This window comes from Ceratotherium simum, chromosome 9, assembly GCF_057802395.1.
Source record: "Ceratotherium simum simum isolate JZ-2026a chromosome 9, ASM5780239v1, whole genome shotgun sequence".
NCBI classification, from domain to species: domain Eukaryota; kingdom Metazoa; phylum Chordata; class Mammalia; order Perissodactyla; family Rhinocerotidae; genus Ceratotherium; species Ceratotherium simum.
Window position 1 is genome coordinate 2,666,957 of NC_141908.1, and position 19,540 is coordinate 2,686,496.

Genomic DNA, 19,540 nt, shown 5'->3' on the forward strand with positions numbered 1-19,540 from the left:
TCCATCCATCTCTGCCTCCCTCCTCCTACATGGATGACTCCTACTTATTCCTCAGGCTTCAATCATCTCCTTGTACAAGCTTTTCCTGACCACCAAATCCCTCCTCTCCTCCACCCTAGGTGCCCTCTGTTGTGTTCTCACAGCCACAAGTCCCCCTCCCCAACCTCCACCTCAGCAAGTGCACATCACACTAGCTTGCAGTGTCCAGTGAGCACCTGAGCAGCAGGAAACATATCTTCAACTTCAAATCTAGCTCCAGGGTAGGAGTTCATAGAATTTGCAAAGTGAACAAAGTTCATGCCATCCTTCCTGTTATGGTTAGCACTTCTGGGGCAGCCTGCTTGCCAGATTTTGCCCGGGGCAGTTCTCCAAGGTTAAGGACCTAGAAGAGGCATGGGTGCTATCCTGAGAATCCAGGGAATTGGCTTCAACTGGACCCAGCTCCATCACCAGATAAGATGTTCAGGTAAAGCTCTCCTTCCTGTCCAGGCCTGATTCTTCTGTCAGATGAAGGGGTGGAACTTTGTGCTCTAACAATCCGCCCTTCCTAAACGTAAAAGCTGAATGACTGACCAGACAGTTTTAAAGAAGAGAAGGAAAAGTTTATTGTGTTGAGCAGACCTTATTTTCATTACAGTACCCAGAAATTCATTCTCAGTTCACCTCAGGTGCAGAGGGTTCTACGGACATTAAAAGCCCCAAAGCTTGTTCCCAAGCAAGAGGCAGCACCTGGACCTATGCTGCATTTAATGGAACAGGATTGCAGTAAAATAGAATAGTTATAAAGAAGGCTTTTAAAGTACATAGTTTTTAAAAAATTCTAACATTTTTCCAAGTTTACCTTGTTATTACTAAGAATAACTGGTTGGAAAACATGGTACTTGATAATCTTTTTCTCAAATTGTTGACCTCAGGTTAATGTATTTTCTACTTTTATTTTAGAGAGGAATTATGCCCATTTCTCTGGAAATCTACATAGTGACAAGTAAGGCAATGTATAAATTATAGGTAGGATGAAGGTCTCAGCTCATACCCTAACTTGTGTCCTAATTAAATCTTCCACATTTGGCCTCCATGTTGCTAGGCAATTGAGAAAGGCTCAGGAGATGGCCTCTTGCTTGCAAAATCATTACCACGGAGTATAATGGACTACTTCTGGGGAGCATGCAGCTTCTTGAAGCTGATTTTGTGGTTTGTTTTTATAAATTGTCAATACTCAATGACACCCTGAGGGAGAGAGATCCTCTACTCAGTGCACTGACTCACTGCAACTCACAAGTGTCATTTCTGTATTAGATCGAGAAATCAAAGACCAAATAATGAAAGAGAAATTGGTATCCTCCCGATACTTTGAAATATCAATACCGACCTGAGTTAACGAAGTCTAATTTGCTTGAATTCAATCAGGTAATTACCAAAGTCCTGATTAAGATCTTTCCTCACTACATCAAGGCAGGGAATACATGAACTTAAATAAAAAATATCATCCCACCCAACTAGACACATGACAGCTATATTTAAGTTGATTAACCATCCCACAAAAATGTCCCCATAAAATCAAATACTTAAAATCTATTAAAATTACACAATGGAATATATATATTAAGTAACTTTGCAAACAATCACTCTCCATTTGTTTGTTACCCAGGGAAAGTTTCCATTAGGTGGCTTTACCAAAACATTTCTATTTCCATGAAATCTCATACCATAGTACTAACATTTTATTCAGAAAATGCACAAGATACTTCCCAGCAACTCTTGAGTTGAATTATTTCTTTTAATCATTCATGGCAATTTTAGAAAAGGACTGCTTTCAAGTACCCAAATTCACTCCCACGGGAGATGTAGGGGAAGAGGAATCATTTATACTCACTGCTATGAGGGTGGTATCTGACCTCTTCCAAACCATGGTGTCAGTCAAGGATAATTCCCAGGAAAGGAAACTGGGATTCCTTCCTCCCTCTCACCTGGGCAGTCTCTTCTGACAACTGCACGCATTCCCAGCTTTCAGCCCTTCATTCAGGGACTCTCAGTCCCTGCAACCAGATAAAAGTTGTTCCTTCATGCAGAGCCTTAACAATGTTCATAATATGAGGACTTAAGGACAGCAGAGTAAACTAAGCTCCATTCTTGGAAACTATTTCTTAATATATGTAAAACCTTTGCTCTCCCAAGAGCTGAGTTCACACAATACACGGGCCTACCATGACACGTATGCACTTAGTAGGTAGGTAAACATCTGTATGTTTCGATTTGAAATGCCACATTTTGATGGATTCAACACTTCACCAATCTTATGGAAACTAACATGTCATCATTCTCAATGTGGTAGGCATTGAGCACAATTTTAAAACTAAACACAGGTATGCCCCCACAGCCCCAGCAGCAGGCTGTGTGCATGGGTTTTGATGTCAGTCAAATACCACTGTTCACAGAACATAACAACTCACACTGCTGCATGTCATTCTGACACGTCACATTACTTCATATCACTCTGGCACTGCTTCAGAAGGAAAATGTTCTATTATGGCGTATTTAGAGAAAAAATCCACTACATGGCTAAAAACAACACACTGAACAGTTTCCAGAAGCTTGAATGTTTCAGTGCAATCAATTCTTCCTTCTTAGGAAAAAAATCTCTCCTACCTATCTTTTCAGTCACCATTTGCTTTCATACAGTAGAGACAACAGACAATGCTGACAGAGACCAGATTTTTGTGGTAACATCATTTCCTAGGGCATAAGAGGTTCACTGTAAAAGATGCTTATGCCACATAAACCCAGACTTACTGGCAGGAGAGGAGGGCCCTAGACCATTTCAGAAATTTCAGAAGCAAGCTGGGTCTTGCATATTTAGATTCAACTATTAATAAGATTTATGTTTAGGGTGGGATGAATAAAGGGAAATGAGGACACACACTACACAGAGAATAGATTTCACACTGCACCTTCCTCATATGGAATATGCATAAGAGACCTGGTAGAAAGACACGGAGAAACTGGCTTGTTCCATGTCCCAAGGGAACCAACGTTTAAAAAGCATATCCCAGTGACTTTAGTATTTCCTGCTCAATCTCCCAGAAAATAAACTAGGAAAATGCACAGTTCTGCCTATGGTTGTAGACAGAGCAGCAGCAGCACAGGCCTCTTGGAAGTCTTAATTAAATCTCAGATGATGCTGAACCAATGTTTTTACTCCCACTGATTCCATCCCTTTAGCTGCTCTGACCAGCTGAAGGGCAGGGCAGGGGGGACTCCTGCTACAGCCTTTGTCAACAGCAACGACTCCGAGGGACCTTTACAGGCTTGGATCAATTTATCTCAAAATCTTTTGAGCCGCCCCTCCTCAATTTTTAACGGAATATAAAAGCAAACTCAAAAGCTCCTTCAGACTGACTGAGAGACTCCTAAGCTAACTTTTGTACGTGAATATGGAGAAAATAAGTGACTTGATATTTGTCGTAAGACTGATTTTTTAAAAAGACTGCAAATCAATAGGTGACCTGGCTGAGAACAGTGAGGACTTAGCTATCCATTTGTATCCCCCTCCTCATATTTTTAAAAAGCAGGCAAAATATGAGAGGCAAAAACTGCTTGCGCTGGAAGGAGGAGCCCTCCATGGGAGCGCTCTTGCTGCTGTCCCTGCAGCCTGGCAGACGGAGGGAAGGGCCTGGAGCTGCACACCCATGCAGGCCAACAACACTCCGGAAGACTTCTTCTCCTTGTGGGTGCCTCCCAGCACTGCCCACTCACCAGGAAAGGCTGCTCCAGAAGGGCCGTGCTGGGCTGCTGAAGGAAAGACACAAAAAGCAGTGACCAAAAGGCTAACACTGCTTTAAGATCAACTATGCAGAGTCAGAAGGGGCGGAGCACTGGCAATTTCTGCCACCCACAGCACTCAACTAACAGGACTACGGAACAGGGTACAGAAAACAGGAATCACACAGTCACCTATCTCCTGGTCTCAGAGCTGGGGGTCTTTTGCAGAGAAAAGTCAAAGCCAACTGTCCTGGGTCTGAGAGAGAAAAATCCTCCAGAGGAGAGGGCAAATGATGCAGTGCCCTTCCTGAGGGGCCCTGAGCCCTCCAACGTGGATCCCTAGAGAAACTTACTATGGCTGTATCCAGTAAGGAAATCAGTAACAGACAATATCGTTAGAAAGTGGGAAGAAAAAGCAAAGACTTTCACAAATACAAAAATTGTTTATAAAACAATTACCTAGAAAGTTCACTGGGGTTGGGTGGGGAATAAGAATAACGTTTTCATTTCAAATTAGTCACAATGATACTGATGGTTTTATAAAAGAGGATGGCCAATTTCTGGTCTTCCTCACCTCCCCACAACACCCCAGAGCCCTGCAACTCCTGACACTTTTCCTACCCTTCCCCCAACCCACCCCCATCCCGTCCCAAAATTAATATGCCCCGAGCCAACCCTGAAGACACATGATTGTTGGTTGGGTTTCAATTCAACAATGAACCTAACGTTGGGGAAGAGAACGCAGGAAGGGCACAGGAGCACGCACGCTGGCATAACCTCAAGGTGTGTGGACCCTGGAACAAAGCTTCTGCCGATCCGACTCAGGACGGCACCTGCACCACAGCGCAGGCTGCAGACTGAGCTCCACTGCAGGTAAACTGAGGTAAGGAAGAACATGGCGGCTCTGGTTGGTTGACTTTCCATGACGGTGCAGCAAGTGTGTGCTCCTGGGTGTGGGCCCCACAGCACTTGTTTTCTTCCAGTTGCCTTTGCCATTTTCCCTTCTCGTTAGAAGATTGCTCTTGACAGAGTGCTAAAAGATCAGCTGCTTGTCTTCCTCTGAGGTACAAATCCAAGAGAGCCTTAACTCCAAAGACCAGAGCCCGCCGATGTACAGAAGTCAAAATCAAACGCCCAGAATCAAAAGGTGTGGCACACCTGCCCAGCCAGTTTATCAGCAGTTGTATAGACAGATCAGAAAAAACTAGCATTTAATATAAAAAGTGTTTTTCAAATGGTGTAATTTCCTATCCTCCTCTGGAGATCATAATTCTTCACGTTTCCGAGGTCCTGTGGAAAAGGAGAACAAGTAAAAATAAAATGAATTATCCTCAAGATATACAAATACAGATGGGGCATTTTCTGGTACTGTAACCTATTATTTGTGCCCTCACTTCCATTTTATCTCTTTTAAAATTTTTAGGAGGTTTGGTTTGATACGTTTGTATTATATTTTGAAAGCAAAAGCGAAATAAAGATATTTCTATTTTTAAAAAACACTGAAACTACCTGTATACCCCCACTCCATCTGAATCGTTTTCACAAGTACAATATTTACTTCCAGTAAAAATGCACACATTTTTAGTCAAGATTCTTCTTTTCTCACATGATAACGTAAACATTTCCATACACAGCAGTGTAGCTCATTTACTATTCTCTATTCTTGAATGTTTAAGCTGTTTTTAACGCCTTTGGTTTATAAAAATAGTAAACGAAATTTCTCCGTGTATGTAACTTTTTTCTTGCGTTGAATTATTTCTTTAAGGTAAACTCTCAAGGGAGGAATTATTGAGGGCATAAACATTTTTTTTTTTTTTTTAAAGATTTTATTTATTTATTTTTCCCCCAAAGCCCCAGTACATAGTTGTCTGTCATAGCTGCACATCCTTCTAGTTGCTGTATGTGGGACGCGGCCTCAGCATGGCTGGAGGAGTGGTGCCTCGGTGCGCACCCAGGATCTGAACCCGGGCCGCCGGCAGCGGAGCGCACGCACTTAACCGCCAAGCCACGGGGCCGGCCCGAGGGCATAAACATCTTAATGGCTCCTGATGACTGATTTACTGCTTCTCAACAAGGAATGTTCTAATACACAAAGTTTCAGCAAGGTAGACCCAGAACAGTTTCATCACCATCTCCCCAACAAATGGCATTATCAATATGTTTATTTTTCTATGTAGTATATATTAATGATAGATTCCTTTAATCTGATTACTGTTTTCTAGTATTCATTTAATATCTGTGTTTTCTTCTTATTTGAACAGTATGTCTACATTCTTTGCCCATTTATCTATGGAAATCCTTGAGGATTTACTAATGAATTTGAATTAATTAATTTTATGGTGAATATCGAACCTTTAAGCTGTGATATTTAATATCATGGTATAGTCTTCAGGTGAATCACTCAAGATCTCCATTCTGTACTTGCCTGTTTAGAATTAGTTTTGAGCTGAATAAATGTTAAAATCCAGAACCCATCTTGTTAATAGTTTACAAAAGGTCACTTTCGTATTCTATTGACTGTTTCCAACTGGCTACCATTCAAGATGTACACATAATAGGAAAACCATTACATGAAGACTTTGCATTTAAATACAAACACTCCATCCCCACCCCAATATGCTTGTTCGAAAGAATATTTTTTTTCTTATCAACATGTACTTTGTCTTGATTCTAAATGTGTTCATTCACTAGTGCCTGGACAGATGTAATGAAAAACCAAGGAATCTGACAAGAGATCCCCCAAATAATGTCAGGTTTGGCTCATGCATCACAAAACTCATGAACCTAAATAAGAATAATAATAATTAAAGCACCCTTTCTCCTAAAAAAAGAAAAAGAAAAAAAGGGCAGCAATTGCATTAATAAATACTGTTTAGAAAGCCAATTGAAAAAGGAAAGTGAAAAACACTGGTTGAGGTCAGGATGGAAGGACTGATAAGTGATTTTTCTTTCTCTTATATTCATTATCCTGTTGTTTTGCAACAAACAGAAATGAGGAACGGGAAGAACTACCAACCTAAAGCCAAAGGTCTGCACTCACCCTCTCTGCTCGGCTCCTGTGTCGTCGTCTCCTTACGCAGTGCTCCCATTTCCTTCTCCTTCTGAAAGCGAGTCTGCAGCTGCTTGATCTCCTGGTCGTAGTCCTGCCACTCGGGGACAATTCGAACAGCTGCTTCCAGCTTGGGCTCTTTGGTCATTGGATTATTACACTGTGAAAACCAAAATAACATACTTCAGCTGAGCTGAAGAAAGGGTCCATTATAGCAAATTCAAAGGTGTTTCTGTACTTGCGTTACAGTCCTAACTGGACCAAAATAACAGCACTGAGGAACCAAATGACAGTTTAGCAGAAGCAACGCGGCAGAGGGTTATATACAGCTTCTGCAGAGAAGCTGTGGGGAGCTACTGGAGAGCAGGAAAGAAAGTCCACTCGGGAGAATTACGAAGCACAGAGATGATCTGGAAGACAAGGAGTAACTTCACTGACTGTAACCAGTGACAACAGCATCACCAGACACTGGAGAATCTGGCTTCCCGCTGCAAGCAGAAAAGAGATCTGCTGGAGTTAACTGTAAGATGTTCTGCAGTCCCTACACTGTACAAGTGCAGAGAAAGACTAAACGAGAGTCTGTGCATTAAGACCCATCTAGTCATACACCACACTAGACTATGATGCAGAAAAGAACCACAGGTGGCTTACCAAATCAATTGTTTTTGCCCTTTTCTTAGAGGCATCATCACACCACGTTTCACACCAAAGCCATTCTTGAGGGAGCGATTTAATTGGCACCTGATGGATCATGTTATTGGGCAAATCCTGTTTGGTAAAGAAAATAAAATACAACAATCTAAAGTTCTGGGGGAAATTTAAATAAATGCAAAGCAAATTAGTGATGTTAGCTGTATATTACAGATCACATGCCAATCACAAATTTTTAGAACTAAAAGGGTCTTGACCAAAAACCTTAGAGAAGTTAAAATATTTATTTATGGTGTTTTTAAAAACCACAAAGTTTAGAGGATCCATAAAAAATCTATGAATAGGCACCTGAAAAAGTTTAGCTTAAAACTCACAAACAGCCTGCACCCAGACTTCTCTCTATGATGGCAATTCTAAGAAAAATACTACCTTTTGAAAGTCAAACTAAGCATAGAGTGTGGTTCTTACAATTTACAGTTTTGCTCGAAGGAAGCTCTGAATCCACCTTGTCTACTGAGGCTTGATCCCAAGTGGATGAAGCCCACATGCTTTCTAGCCAACCGTACTCCATGCCTTGAAGCTTTTTTCTCAGGAAAACTTTTGAGTATGACACAATAAAAAGTTCCATCGTCCTAAGACACAACCAACCAGTATCATACAGCAATTCCACTCCTGGGTATATACACAAAAGAATTGAGAGAAGGATCTCACACAGATACTTGTACACCAGTGTTCATAGAGGCATTATTCACAACAGTTCAAAAGATGGAAATAAGCCAAATGTCCATCAACAGATGAATGGATGAACAAAATAGGGTATATACATACAATGGAATATTATTCGATGTTAATAGGAAGGAAATTCTGATACATGCTGTAACATGGATGAAACTTGAAAAAACTATGCTAAGTGAAATAAGCCAGACACAAAAGGAAAAATATTGTATGGTTCTAAAAATAACTAGAATAAGTAAATTCATACAGACAGAAAATAGTATAGAGGTTACCATGGGCTGGGGGGAGGAGAGAAGGGGAAGTTATTGTTTAATGGTACAGCATTTCTGTTTGGAATGATGAAAAAGTTCTGGAGATGGACAGTTGCACAACCTTGTGAATATACTTAATGCCACTGAACTGTACACTTAAAAATGGCTAAAATGGTAAATTTTATGTTATGTATATTTTACCAGATATTAAAGGTAAAATAAAGACACTTTCAGACAACAAAAACTGAAAAAATCTGTTACCAGTGAACTCACACTAAGGAAAATTAACAGATATTCTTCAGGCAGAAGGAAAATGATCCTATATGGAAGCCCAGAAATGCAGGGAAGAATGCAGAGTAACCAAAAGGGTAACTATGTGAGTAAATCTAAACAGATACGGACCGTATTAAACAAGAATAATAACTTCTCCTGGGGTTTAAAATACAGAGACATCTAAAATACATGGCAACAAGGCATTTAGGTTGGGTTGAGGATAAACAGAGTTAACGAGTTCTAAGGCGGTGCTACCTAAAATGTGGTATGTGGACGTGCAGCAAGGAGGCTGTTAGGAATACAGATTCTTAGGCCCAACTGTATACCTACTGAATCAGCCTGTGGGGATGGGGCCCAGGAATTGACGCTTTACTAAGTTCTCCAGGTGATTCTTTTATATACGCTAAAATTTGAGAGGCACTGTTCTGATGTTTTTGCACTGTCTGATAGGTGGGTAAAATATACCGACTAATATTAGCCTTTGCAAAGTCAAAAATTCATACTGTAATCTCTATGATAATCACTAAAAGAACTGTAAAAAGGTGTATAGTTTAAGCTAATAGAAGGAAAATAGAATTATAAAAAACTCTCAATCTGAAAGAAACTAAGGAGAAAAAACAGAAACAAAGAACACATGGAACAAATAGGAACACAGTAGAAAAGCCCAACTTATTGGTGATTATATTAACCACAAATGGACTAAATGTTTGAATTAAATGATTGTCACACCAAATGAAAAAACAAACAGATATAAACTATTTATAAGAAACAGAACTAAAACATATGGACAGAGAAAGACTGAAAATAGAAGGATAAAAGAAATATACCATGTAATACTAACTGAAAGGAAAACTGGGGTAGCCCCACTAATATAAGATGAAGCACACTTTAAGGCCCAAAAAGGAAAAAAAAATACATTACCAGAAATAATAAAAAGTTAATTTGTCAGACATATATAGGACTTCTAAATTTTTTGGCACTTGATGTAGTCTCAAATACATAAAGCAGAATTTGACAAAATCAAAGACATGAAAGATTTCACAATATGGAAAAAAAGATTTTTAACACCATCCTCTCAGTAACTAATTGAAAAAATACACAAACACATAAAAACACATTGCTAAACTTGACACAAGGGACATATATAGAAAAATACTACACCTAACATCTGCCGAATATAAAAGCAGATGAAATGTTTACCAAAACGGATCATATCTTGGTCAAAAAATAAATCTTAACAAACTTCAAACACCTGAAATTGCACAGAATACATTCTCAGACCATAGAACAACTGAGCTAGAAATTAATAAAAAAAATATAACTGGAAAATCCCCATGTATTTGGAATCACTTCTAAATAACTTATGAATCAAAGAAAAAGTCACAATGGAAACTAGAAATATATTGAACCAAATGGTAAAGAAAATGCTACATATGAAACATGTGGAATGTCGCCAAAGTCATGCTAAGATAGACTTTGATAATTTTAAATGCATATATTAGAAAAGACTAAAAATCATGAACTACACATCTATCTCAAGAAATTAGAAAAAAAAATCAACAAATTAAAAAAGTGAAAGGTAAGAAATAGTAAAGAACAGAAATTACTGAAATAGAAAAGAAACATATATAGAGTACATAAAAACGCTAAAAGCTGGTTCTTTGAAAAGACTAATAAAACTGATTAATTCCTGGTGAGCTGATCAAGGAAAAAAAGAGAAAGCACAAAAAAACAATGTCATAAATTTAAATATAAAAAAAAGACAGTGAAGACATCAGTACAGATCCTACAGACTTTAGCAAGATAACTAATTTGATGGAAGCATTCCAGCTCTTGATATACATTTCTCAAAACTGATTAACACTGCAATTAACATCTGAGCATATCACAGTATATAAATTATATCTTCAATAAAAAATGAAAATGACTGGATTTCATTGTTTCTTATGGCTGAGTAGTATTCCATTGTGTATAAAAATCCAGCCATTTGTGACAACATGGATGGACACTGAGGGTATTATGCTAAGTGAAATAAGTCAGAGGGAGAAGGTCAAATACCGTATGATCTCACTCATTAAGTAGTAGATAATAACAACAACAAACAAACATATAGAGACAGAGATTAGATTGGTGGTTACCAGAGGGGAAGGAGGGCAAAAGGGATAATTAGGCACATGTGTGTGGTGATGGATTATAATTAGTATTTGGTTGGTGAACATGAGAACATGATGTAATCCATGCAGAAATAGAAGTATAATGATGTACACCTGAAAGTTATACAATGTTATAAACCAATGTGAAGGAAGGGAGGGAGGGAGGACCTGAAATTTATACAATGTTATAAACCAATGTGAAAGAAGGAAGGGAGGAAAGGAGGGAGGGAGGAAGAAAGGAAGAAAATGAGAGGATAGCACAAACAATGACAATATGTTAGAAAATTCAGATACAACTTAACAAAACATTGATAGTAATAGAAAGTCATATAAGTAATAGAAAATGTCAACAGCCCCACAACTATTAAAGAAATTGGAGCCATAATTTAAACACAAAGAAATCACTATGTGGCTTCACTAGTGAATTCAACCAAACATTTAAGAAAGAAATAAGGTCAATCTTAACACAAATCAACTACAGGTAAATGAAAAAGAACAAAACCCAACTCATTTTATTAAGCCACCACAGCCTTGATACCCAAACCCAACAGGGATATTATAAGCCAATGTCACACAAAAACATAAATGAAAAATTCTTAAACAAATACTAGCACAAAGAATCTGGGAAAAGGATAATAAATCATGACTAAGTTGGAATACATTAGATAGTATAATTCAGAAATTATACTTAGGTATATAATTAACTATATTTTACAGAATAAAAGAGAAAAATCATATCTCAGCAGATGTCAAAAATGTATAAAATTTAATACAAAAGATTTTTATTAAGTAGCATACTAGGAATAAAACGAACTTCTTTAATCTGAATGAGAGGTATCTATAAAACATCTACAACAAACATCATACTTAGTGGTGAAATGCTGAAAACCTTCCTTTTGAGTCAAGAATGTCTACTATCAACATTTTTGCTCAACAATGTGGAAGCCCTAGCAAACACAGAAAGCAAGAAAAAGACATTTTTAAAAACATAAGATTGGAAAAGAAAAAGTAAAATTGTTTTTATTTGTAGATGATATGATTATGTATATAGAAAATCCAAAAGCGTACACAGGTTAGCAAGGTAGCTGAATACAACAATGAACAAAAATTAACTGCAATTCTAGATACCAGCAACAAACAGAAACAAACGTTTTTAAAAATAACTCTAACAAAGATGTACAACATCTCTAAGAAGAAAGTTACCTACATTATTGAGAGAATTAATTAAATACAGGCCAAATATAAAATCCTAGCAAGTGTTTTTCCCTCCTGAACTTGACAAGCTGATTTTAAAATGTATATAGGAAAACGAAGGACAAAGAATACCCTAAGACACTCTTGAAGAAGAATGAAGTGGGAGGATTTGATTTACTGGGTATCAAGACTTATTATAAAGCTACAGTCAATGAAATATTTGTAGTACAGGTATGATGACAAACAGACCAACGGAATAAAACAGAGGGGCCAGAAACAGAGCCATGCATATATGGGGACTTCATATCTGACAAAGATGGCACTGTAGACCAGTGTGTTTCATTAAAAAACAAAAATCATACTGACATAACTATAATGCACATAAAAAATGAAAGTTGAACTCATCTCAAACCATACATAAAACAAATTCCTACTGGAATATAGATCAAAATATGAAAGAAAAAACAATAAAGCTCATATAAAAAAGCATCTTCATGACCTTAATCAGGGTCAAAAAACATTAACCATAAGGAAAATACCAATCAGCCTGACTACAAAAGATACCATTAAGAGAGTCAAAGTGAGAAATTTTGCAACATATATAACTAACAAAGGATATACTATCAGTACATATAAAGAATGTCCATAAACCAAGAAGAAAAAAACCAAACAACCCAAATACATAAGCACTTCACAAAAGAGAATACCTAAATAGCCATAAACATACAAAATGGTACTCAACTTCATTATCAATTATGAAAATGCAATATAAAACCACAACGGGGAGTGACATCAGCAAAACTGCAGATTAAGGAGCTCTGAAAGTTCATCCCTCCATAAAAGCAATCAAAAATTGGCAAAAATAGTCAGAATCAACATTTGCAGAACTCTGGAAATTAACCAAAGGCTTACAGAAACCCAAGGAGCATCTAAAAGTCAACAAAAATGGTTAAGTTTTGGTAAGAACAATGAGCTTTGTGGCATTTTAACGTACTCTACTCCCATTCTCCTGCTCCCCCGAGCCTAAAAAAATACCAGCCTGCATTCCCATACTGGAGTAAGGAGAACAAGGCTGGAGGTCTTCAAAGCTTCATTCCCAAAACGGAGTCATTACCTGACCTGACCAGTGGTTCCCTAGGAGACTTACTGTAAAGGCTCGTCTTTACTCACTCTCACTTGAACTTCCCAATGCTGAAAGCTACTCCTTGGCAGCACTTGAGTGTATTAAGCTCCCTGAGGCTGCCTGAGGTGGAGCAAAGACTAGACTAACCAAGAATCTTAAAAGGAGAAGCTGAAGACTGAGATGTCCACAGGAAGCTTTGAAAAAAAAGACATATTCCTGGGAATATAGAAGGCCGTGTACATGTGTAAGACTCCGAGCATGCTCAGGGTGGTGTGCATAATCAAGAAAGACGTAAGCAAGTTCTAAGCTCTCACCTCTGGCTGATTTTGAGGCTCTACGCAAGGAGGAAGTGAAGGCTATGGTAGAGTCGTAAACTGCCTGGCTGACTGTTGAGCATCAGGGGCCTTTGGCAAAGATTGGGAGAGTCAGTGGTTCTGAGCACTTAAGGAAATCTCTGTCCACTTTTAGCTAACCACTAAGCTAATCAGGCAGGCAAAAAATGCAGACTTCACAGAACCAGTCACAAAACAAGCAAACAACAACTAGTACAAGAAGCAGCAACAACAAACCCCAGAGAGGAGGGAAAATCTGATTTCCAGAGTTGCCATACTACACTATTTGAAATATTCAGTTTTCAACAAAAATGAAGAGAGACGCAAAAAAACCAAGAAAGTGAGCCAGCCCTGATGGCCTAGCAGTTAAAGTTCAGCACCTTCACTGCTTTACAGCCTGGGTTCAATTCCCATGCTGCGGTGGTGGCTCACGTAGAAGAACTAGAAGGACAACTAGAATCTACAACTACGTACTGGGGCTGTGGGGAGGAGAAAACAAAAACAACAGGAAGATTGGCAACAGATGTTAGCTCAGAGCGATTCTTTAAAAAAAAAAAAAAACCAAGAAAGTATGACCCGTATAAAGGAAAAAAACAACCAAGAGAAACTATACTTGTGGTGGTCCAGACATTGGACTTACAAGACAAAGACTTTAAGGCGTCTTAAATATGTCCAAATAGCCAAAGGAAACCATGTCTAACAGAACTAAAGGAAAGTATGAGAATGATGTTTCAAAAATTAGAGAATATTAATAAATAGAAACTATACCAAAGAACCAAACAGAAAATCTAGAGTTAAAAAATACAATAACTGAAATGAAAATTTACTAGAAGGATTCAACCAGATTCGAGCAGGCAGAAAAAAGAATCAGGTCAACTGAAGATGAGTCAATTGAGATGAACTAGTCTGAGGAACAGAAAGAAGAAGGAAGAAAAATAAACAGAAGCTCAGAGACCTGTGGGACATCATCAAATATGCCAACATACACATAATGGTTGTCCCAAGAGGGTCTGAGAGAGAGAGAAAGGGACAGAAAGAATATTTGAAGAAATAAAACTTCCCACATTTGATGAAAAACATTAATTTACACATCCAAGAAGCTCAAGGAACTCCAAGTGGGATAAACTCAAAAGAGATCCACACCTAGACATATCATAAGCAAATTGTCAAAAGACAGAGAACCTTGAAACCAGCAAAAGAGATAGTGACTTGTCAGACAAGGGATTCTCAAGATTAACAGCTGATTTCTCATGAGAAACCATGGAGACCAGAAGGCCCTCTCCAAGTGAAAGCTACCTGGGATGTCAGCTCACATCTACCAAATTAACAGACTGACAATAAGTATTGGTCAAAACATGGAGCAACAGGAATTCCTACACTGCTGATGGGAGTATAAATTAGAACTACTTTAGAAAACTGTTTGGAATTATCTAGTAAAGATAAAGATACACAAATCTGATGACACAGCAATTCCACTTGTAGTTGTACACACAACTGAAACATGTATACATGTGCACCAAGACATGTGCATGAATGATCACAGCAGCATTACCCACAGGAGACAAAAACAGAAAACAACCCAAATGTAGGAGAGAGAAACAGAATGTAGTCCCACTACACACAACAACAAGGATGAATCTCACAAACACAACCTTGAGCAAAAGAAGTTAGACTCAAAAGAGTACATCTTTTATGATCCCACTGAGATAGGGAGAAAAAAACAGGCAAAACTAAACTATAGTGTTTAAGGACACATGTTCAAGTAGTAACTCTATAAAGAAAAGCAATGGGGAGATTACCACGAAAGTCAGGTACTTTTATTAGAGAAAAGGGTGGCTTCTGGGATGTTAGTTATGTTCTATTTCATGAACCAGGTGGGGGTATATGGGCATTTGCTTTTGGTAATTCACTGACCCATATGAATATATATTTGCATATTTTTATGTTGTACATTTCTCTTTACAGGTGCCATATATCACAATAAAAGTTTAAAAATGTTTAAGGTAGACTTAAGCAAAACAAAATATGTGAAATATGTACCTAAAACCCTTAAACTATAATCTTACCTATGAAAAATGTTTAGCATTAATAAACACTGATTCAGCTTAACTTCTTAAAAAATACCATGGTTTCCCAGAGGAAACAGGGAAATTGTAATACTATATTCTATACTGTGAATCCTGAGCTAGTTAGTTCCTAAAAAAGAGAAACAAATTGACCCTAGCAGGCAAAGAAACAAATTTATCAGATTAGCTTGGGTACCAAATGAGAAGATATGGTAATGGTTCAAAGAGGCAGCATCCTCCTTTCATCTCCCTTCCCAAACCAACATTAGGCCTACAACCCTTTTCACTAAGTCTTCTGTTGAGATCAAAATGTCATACACACACATACACAAAATTCCTTTCCATGAAGAAACAAAACACTGTCCCAACAGAGGAGAGAACTGAGAAGTAAAAAATACTTCATTTTCTGACACAACATTGTATACCATCCCCTGAAAGTGTTAACCAAAGAAATAGCCACTTACTTGATCAAGATTTGAAAGGCTGTTGGGATCCTGACTCAGACCTTGGTACTGTCCCCTGAGTCTGTCACCAGCAGCTATTTTCCTGAACTTTTTCAGATCCACGACATACAATGCACTGGGGAGAGAAGATCCATTTGTTATAACCATGGATTATGGCAGAAACAGTAACCCCACTGAATAAGGGAACAGGTCACTAGGCAAACATTCTGGCCTCTCTTTGAAAAGGCAAGTTGAAGCCCTACAGTGGAGCTCAGGGTCAGTACATGCTACTTTGAAGATGGCTAAGGGAATTATTACAAAACCCATATTCTGCCACCACAAGCTCACTTTATCACTCTTCCTTATTTAATTGCCTTCCAAAGGAAACAACCTCTGACAAAAGAATATTTCTAGCAAACGTCAGCAGATTAGGTAATAAAAGCTATAGTAACTGATAAATAACCATTAATCAAAGACATCCTGATGATGTCTTAAACGCTGCAGGGGAAAAAACCTCACAGTGTTGGAGTTCTTGTGGACTAAGAACACAAAGCGTAGCACTGCAATCACTGTAGCCCAACGTTTATCTCTGTTTGTGCCGCTTCCTGTAGGTCCCCCACTCTCCCAATCTTTCAAATCACACATGGCCCAGAGAAGATAATGTAGTGTTCACCAGAAAAGCAACAAATGCAGACACTGTTTGACATAGGGGTTCTACTTCTAGGAATTTATCCTACAGATATACTTGAAATATACAAAATAATGTACTTAATTATTCGCTGCAACATTTTATGTCATAACAAAAGACCATAAATAACATATATATTGGAATAATATGTAGGTGTGAAAAAAGATAAGCTCTTTCTCTACATATTGATAAGATCTACTACAGACGTTAAGTAAAAAAAGCAAGGCACAAAACTGTAAATAGGATGGTATAGTTTGTGTAAAAAAGAATTCATGTTTTGTGTAAAAAAGAAGTCATAGACGTTTATGTAAGAATTAAAAAACTCTGGAGGGACATACAGTAATTTAATAGAGGATTATCTGTTGTGGGAGTGAGAACTGGGGAGAAGAGAGACAAAACTGGGAAGATTTTTTTTCACTGGATATTTTTTACAATTTTTGCTTTTGAACCATATTAATGTATTACTTATTCGCAATTTTAAATATACAAAATTACTTTTAATGAAAACAAAACCAAACAACAGAGTTAGGAGTGTCCCTTTTTCAGTACCTGATATGATACTTTCGCCCAGCTAAATGACTGGCCCAGTATCCTGATTTCCAGAACCTGTAGCCATCCATTTCTCGTCGGCTATCACAGAAAGGAGTATAACCATAAGGGGCACCGTTCAAATTGAAATCTCTCAACTCTTTCAGATCTGTTCGTACAATCTGCAGAAAAGAAGATCACAAGTCACTGTTTAAACCACCAGGCAGACAGAGCTTCCTTAAAACAGAGGGCTCACTGCAGGCGTCAGAGAGGGCAGCCGGTGGTAACGGCACAGCCCTAGCAGCAGACTCAGTCTGAGCCTGGACTCCCTCACTCACTAGCTGACTGCCCTCACTAACAGGTAAAACATTGAGTTTAGTGCTTGGCACACAGTATTCTAAGTTTTCAAAGGGTAGAAATAAAACAAATTTACATTGCTTAGCCTCTCTGTGACTCAGTTTTCTCATCTGTAAAATGGAGATGATGATAGTATCTATCTCATAGGGTTGTTGGGAGTATTAAGTGAATTAATATACGGATGGACATGGAAGGATGCCTGGCACAGGGTTAAGTGTGGTTTTGTTAGAATCAGAAAGCATGCTTCAGGGTGAGCCAGCTGTGACCTAAGTGAGCTAGATGAGGCAAGGAAGCCCAAAGAGGGGGAAGAAGCCTTTGTCCAAATGATTTGCACACATTACATCACTTCCACTCAGATGATTAACCTAGGTTTCAGCCAGCTCAGTCAGGGAGAAGGCTGTAGGGCAGAACTGTATTTACACTTTTTGAGTCTGTATGCTCTAAAATCACAGTGTGTTCCTTTTAATTAAGTCAAATCCTGACCGCAGGAAGAATATCTGCAGAGCTCCACACTCTCAGGGCTGGGGTTCCATCTACTTGAGCTTCTTCCCTCTTACCCATGTCAGGAACTCCTAGCTTTTGGACAAATAATTGGAGAGGAGGACAAGCACGGTTCAACCTCAGTTTTCCAATTTTTAGTTCATATGTTAAATGAATTAAATAAGATACAAAACTGCATACATGATGTAATCAAGACTATGTAAAAAAGGCACAGAAAAAAAGATGAAAATGAAATACATCAAATGTAAAATTTTAAAAGTGATCATATCTGGGTGATACCTTTCCATATTTTCTAAATAATGTAAAATAAGCATGTATTTTTCCATAAGTGAAAAAATAAAATCATTTACAAAGGAAAAGGAAGTCTAAGGCCTTTAAAACGAACTGTTTAAATCTGGCCTTTAAGAGCTTACCTGGTCAGCATCTACAAACAGGAACTTGTCAACAACTAGCGGGAAGAGCACATCCAAGAAGAGGATCTTGTAACCCCAGATGATGCGCTGCTTCTCAGTCTGCTGATGAAGCCACCGCGGCCATTTGTACTGAACAAGCTCATACTGGAAATTGTACTCATTCGCCATGTAAGGTATAAACTCCTATTTTTAGACACAGGGAAGAGCAAACAATCATTTATTTTGATTAAGAAAACCAACTTCCTGATGTACGTCGACCACCATGATACGGCACAAGTCAAACACCCTCACCGTGACAGTGGTCTAATGAAGAAACGTGACCCAACTCACCTGTGACTACAGAAAAAGACACGTACAAACTGTCGTCAATCCCCATTTCTATGACTTCTGACAGCACGTGAAACGACAGACGTCTCTAAGTGAGGGCTTTACCTAATCTACATTGGTGCGTTTGTGTGTGTATGTGTGTTTAAGGGAAATGAACTTTAAGTTTATTTTTCTAAACTTGATTTCAGTAAAACATTTTTTGAGCTTGATTGTAAGCCTTTCTCACGGCTAGGTCTAACCAAGGGAATGATGTGGCAAACCCAAATATCTCAACACATTTGTTGCCATTGTCTTTCAGATTCTAAATACAAGTACCTTCAGGGGATCAGAAGTGAATTTCTTACCTCAGGGAGATATTACTGAATATATTAAAAGTTATTTAGTAAATTCTACAGAACAACAACAAAAAAGGTGCAAATAAATCAGTTTAGATGTCAAATACTGATACAAATAAAGCAGAAAACTTTCAAGTGTGTTCTGTGTTTTGCAGATAAGTATTACTTCCTTGGATCACTGAGTAGCTGTTCGTGACAAAACTAATCCTCCTCCTCCCTGGAAACTGTGCTTTCTAAATTAAACTAGGACATGCACGCTCAGAGGAAGAGAATGTTATTTCATCAAAACAAAAGATACAGACTCTCCTCCTAGTTATCCACGCTTCAAACAGGTCATAATTTTGTGTTTGGTTTTATAACAA

At 38.2% G+C, this 19,540-nt stretch overlaps 1 protein-coding gene across 4 annotated transcripts in view; it reads right to left on the reverse strand.

Moving 5' to 3' along the window:
• Window positions 1–580: 580 nt before the first annotated feature.
• Window positions 581–19,540, reverse strand: part of UGGT1 (UDP-glucose glycoprotein glucosyltransferase 1) — a 114,834-nt gene continuing 95,874 nt past the window's right edge. For all 4 annotated transcript variants that reach the window (XM_004423940.3, XM_087434998.1, XM_087434997.1 and 1 more), the window contains 6 exons: window positions 18,517–18,699; window positions 17,267–17,427; window positions 16,051–16,165; window positions 7,460–7,576; window positions 6,800–6,968; window positions 581–5,049 (listed from right to left, as the gene is read on the reverse strand). In XM_004423940.3, the coding sequence (XP_004423997.1) occupies window positions 5,024–5,049; window positions 6,800–6,968; window positions 7,460–7,576; window positions 16,051–16,165; window positions 17,267–17,427; window positions 18,517–18,699 (771 nt within the window). In that variant the 3' untranslated portion in view covers window positions 581–5,023. The remainder of the gene's footprint in view (window positions 5,050–6,799; window positions 6,969–7,459; window positions 7,577–16,050; window positions 16,166–17,266; window positions 17,428–18,516; window positions 18,700–19,540) is intronic.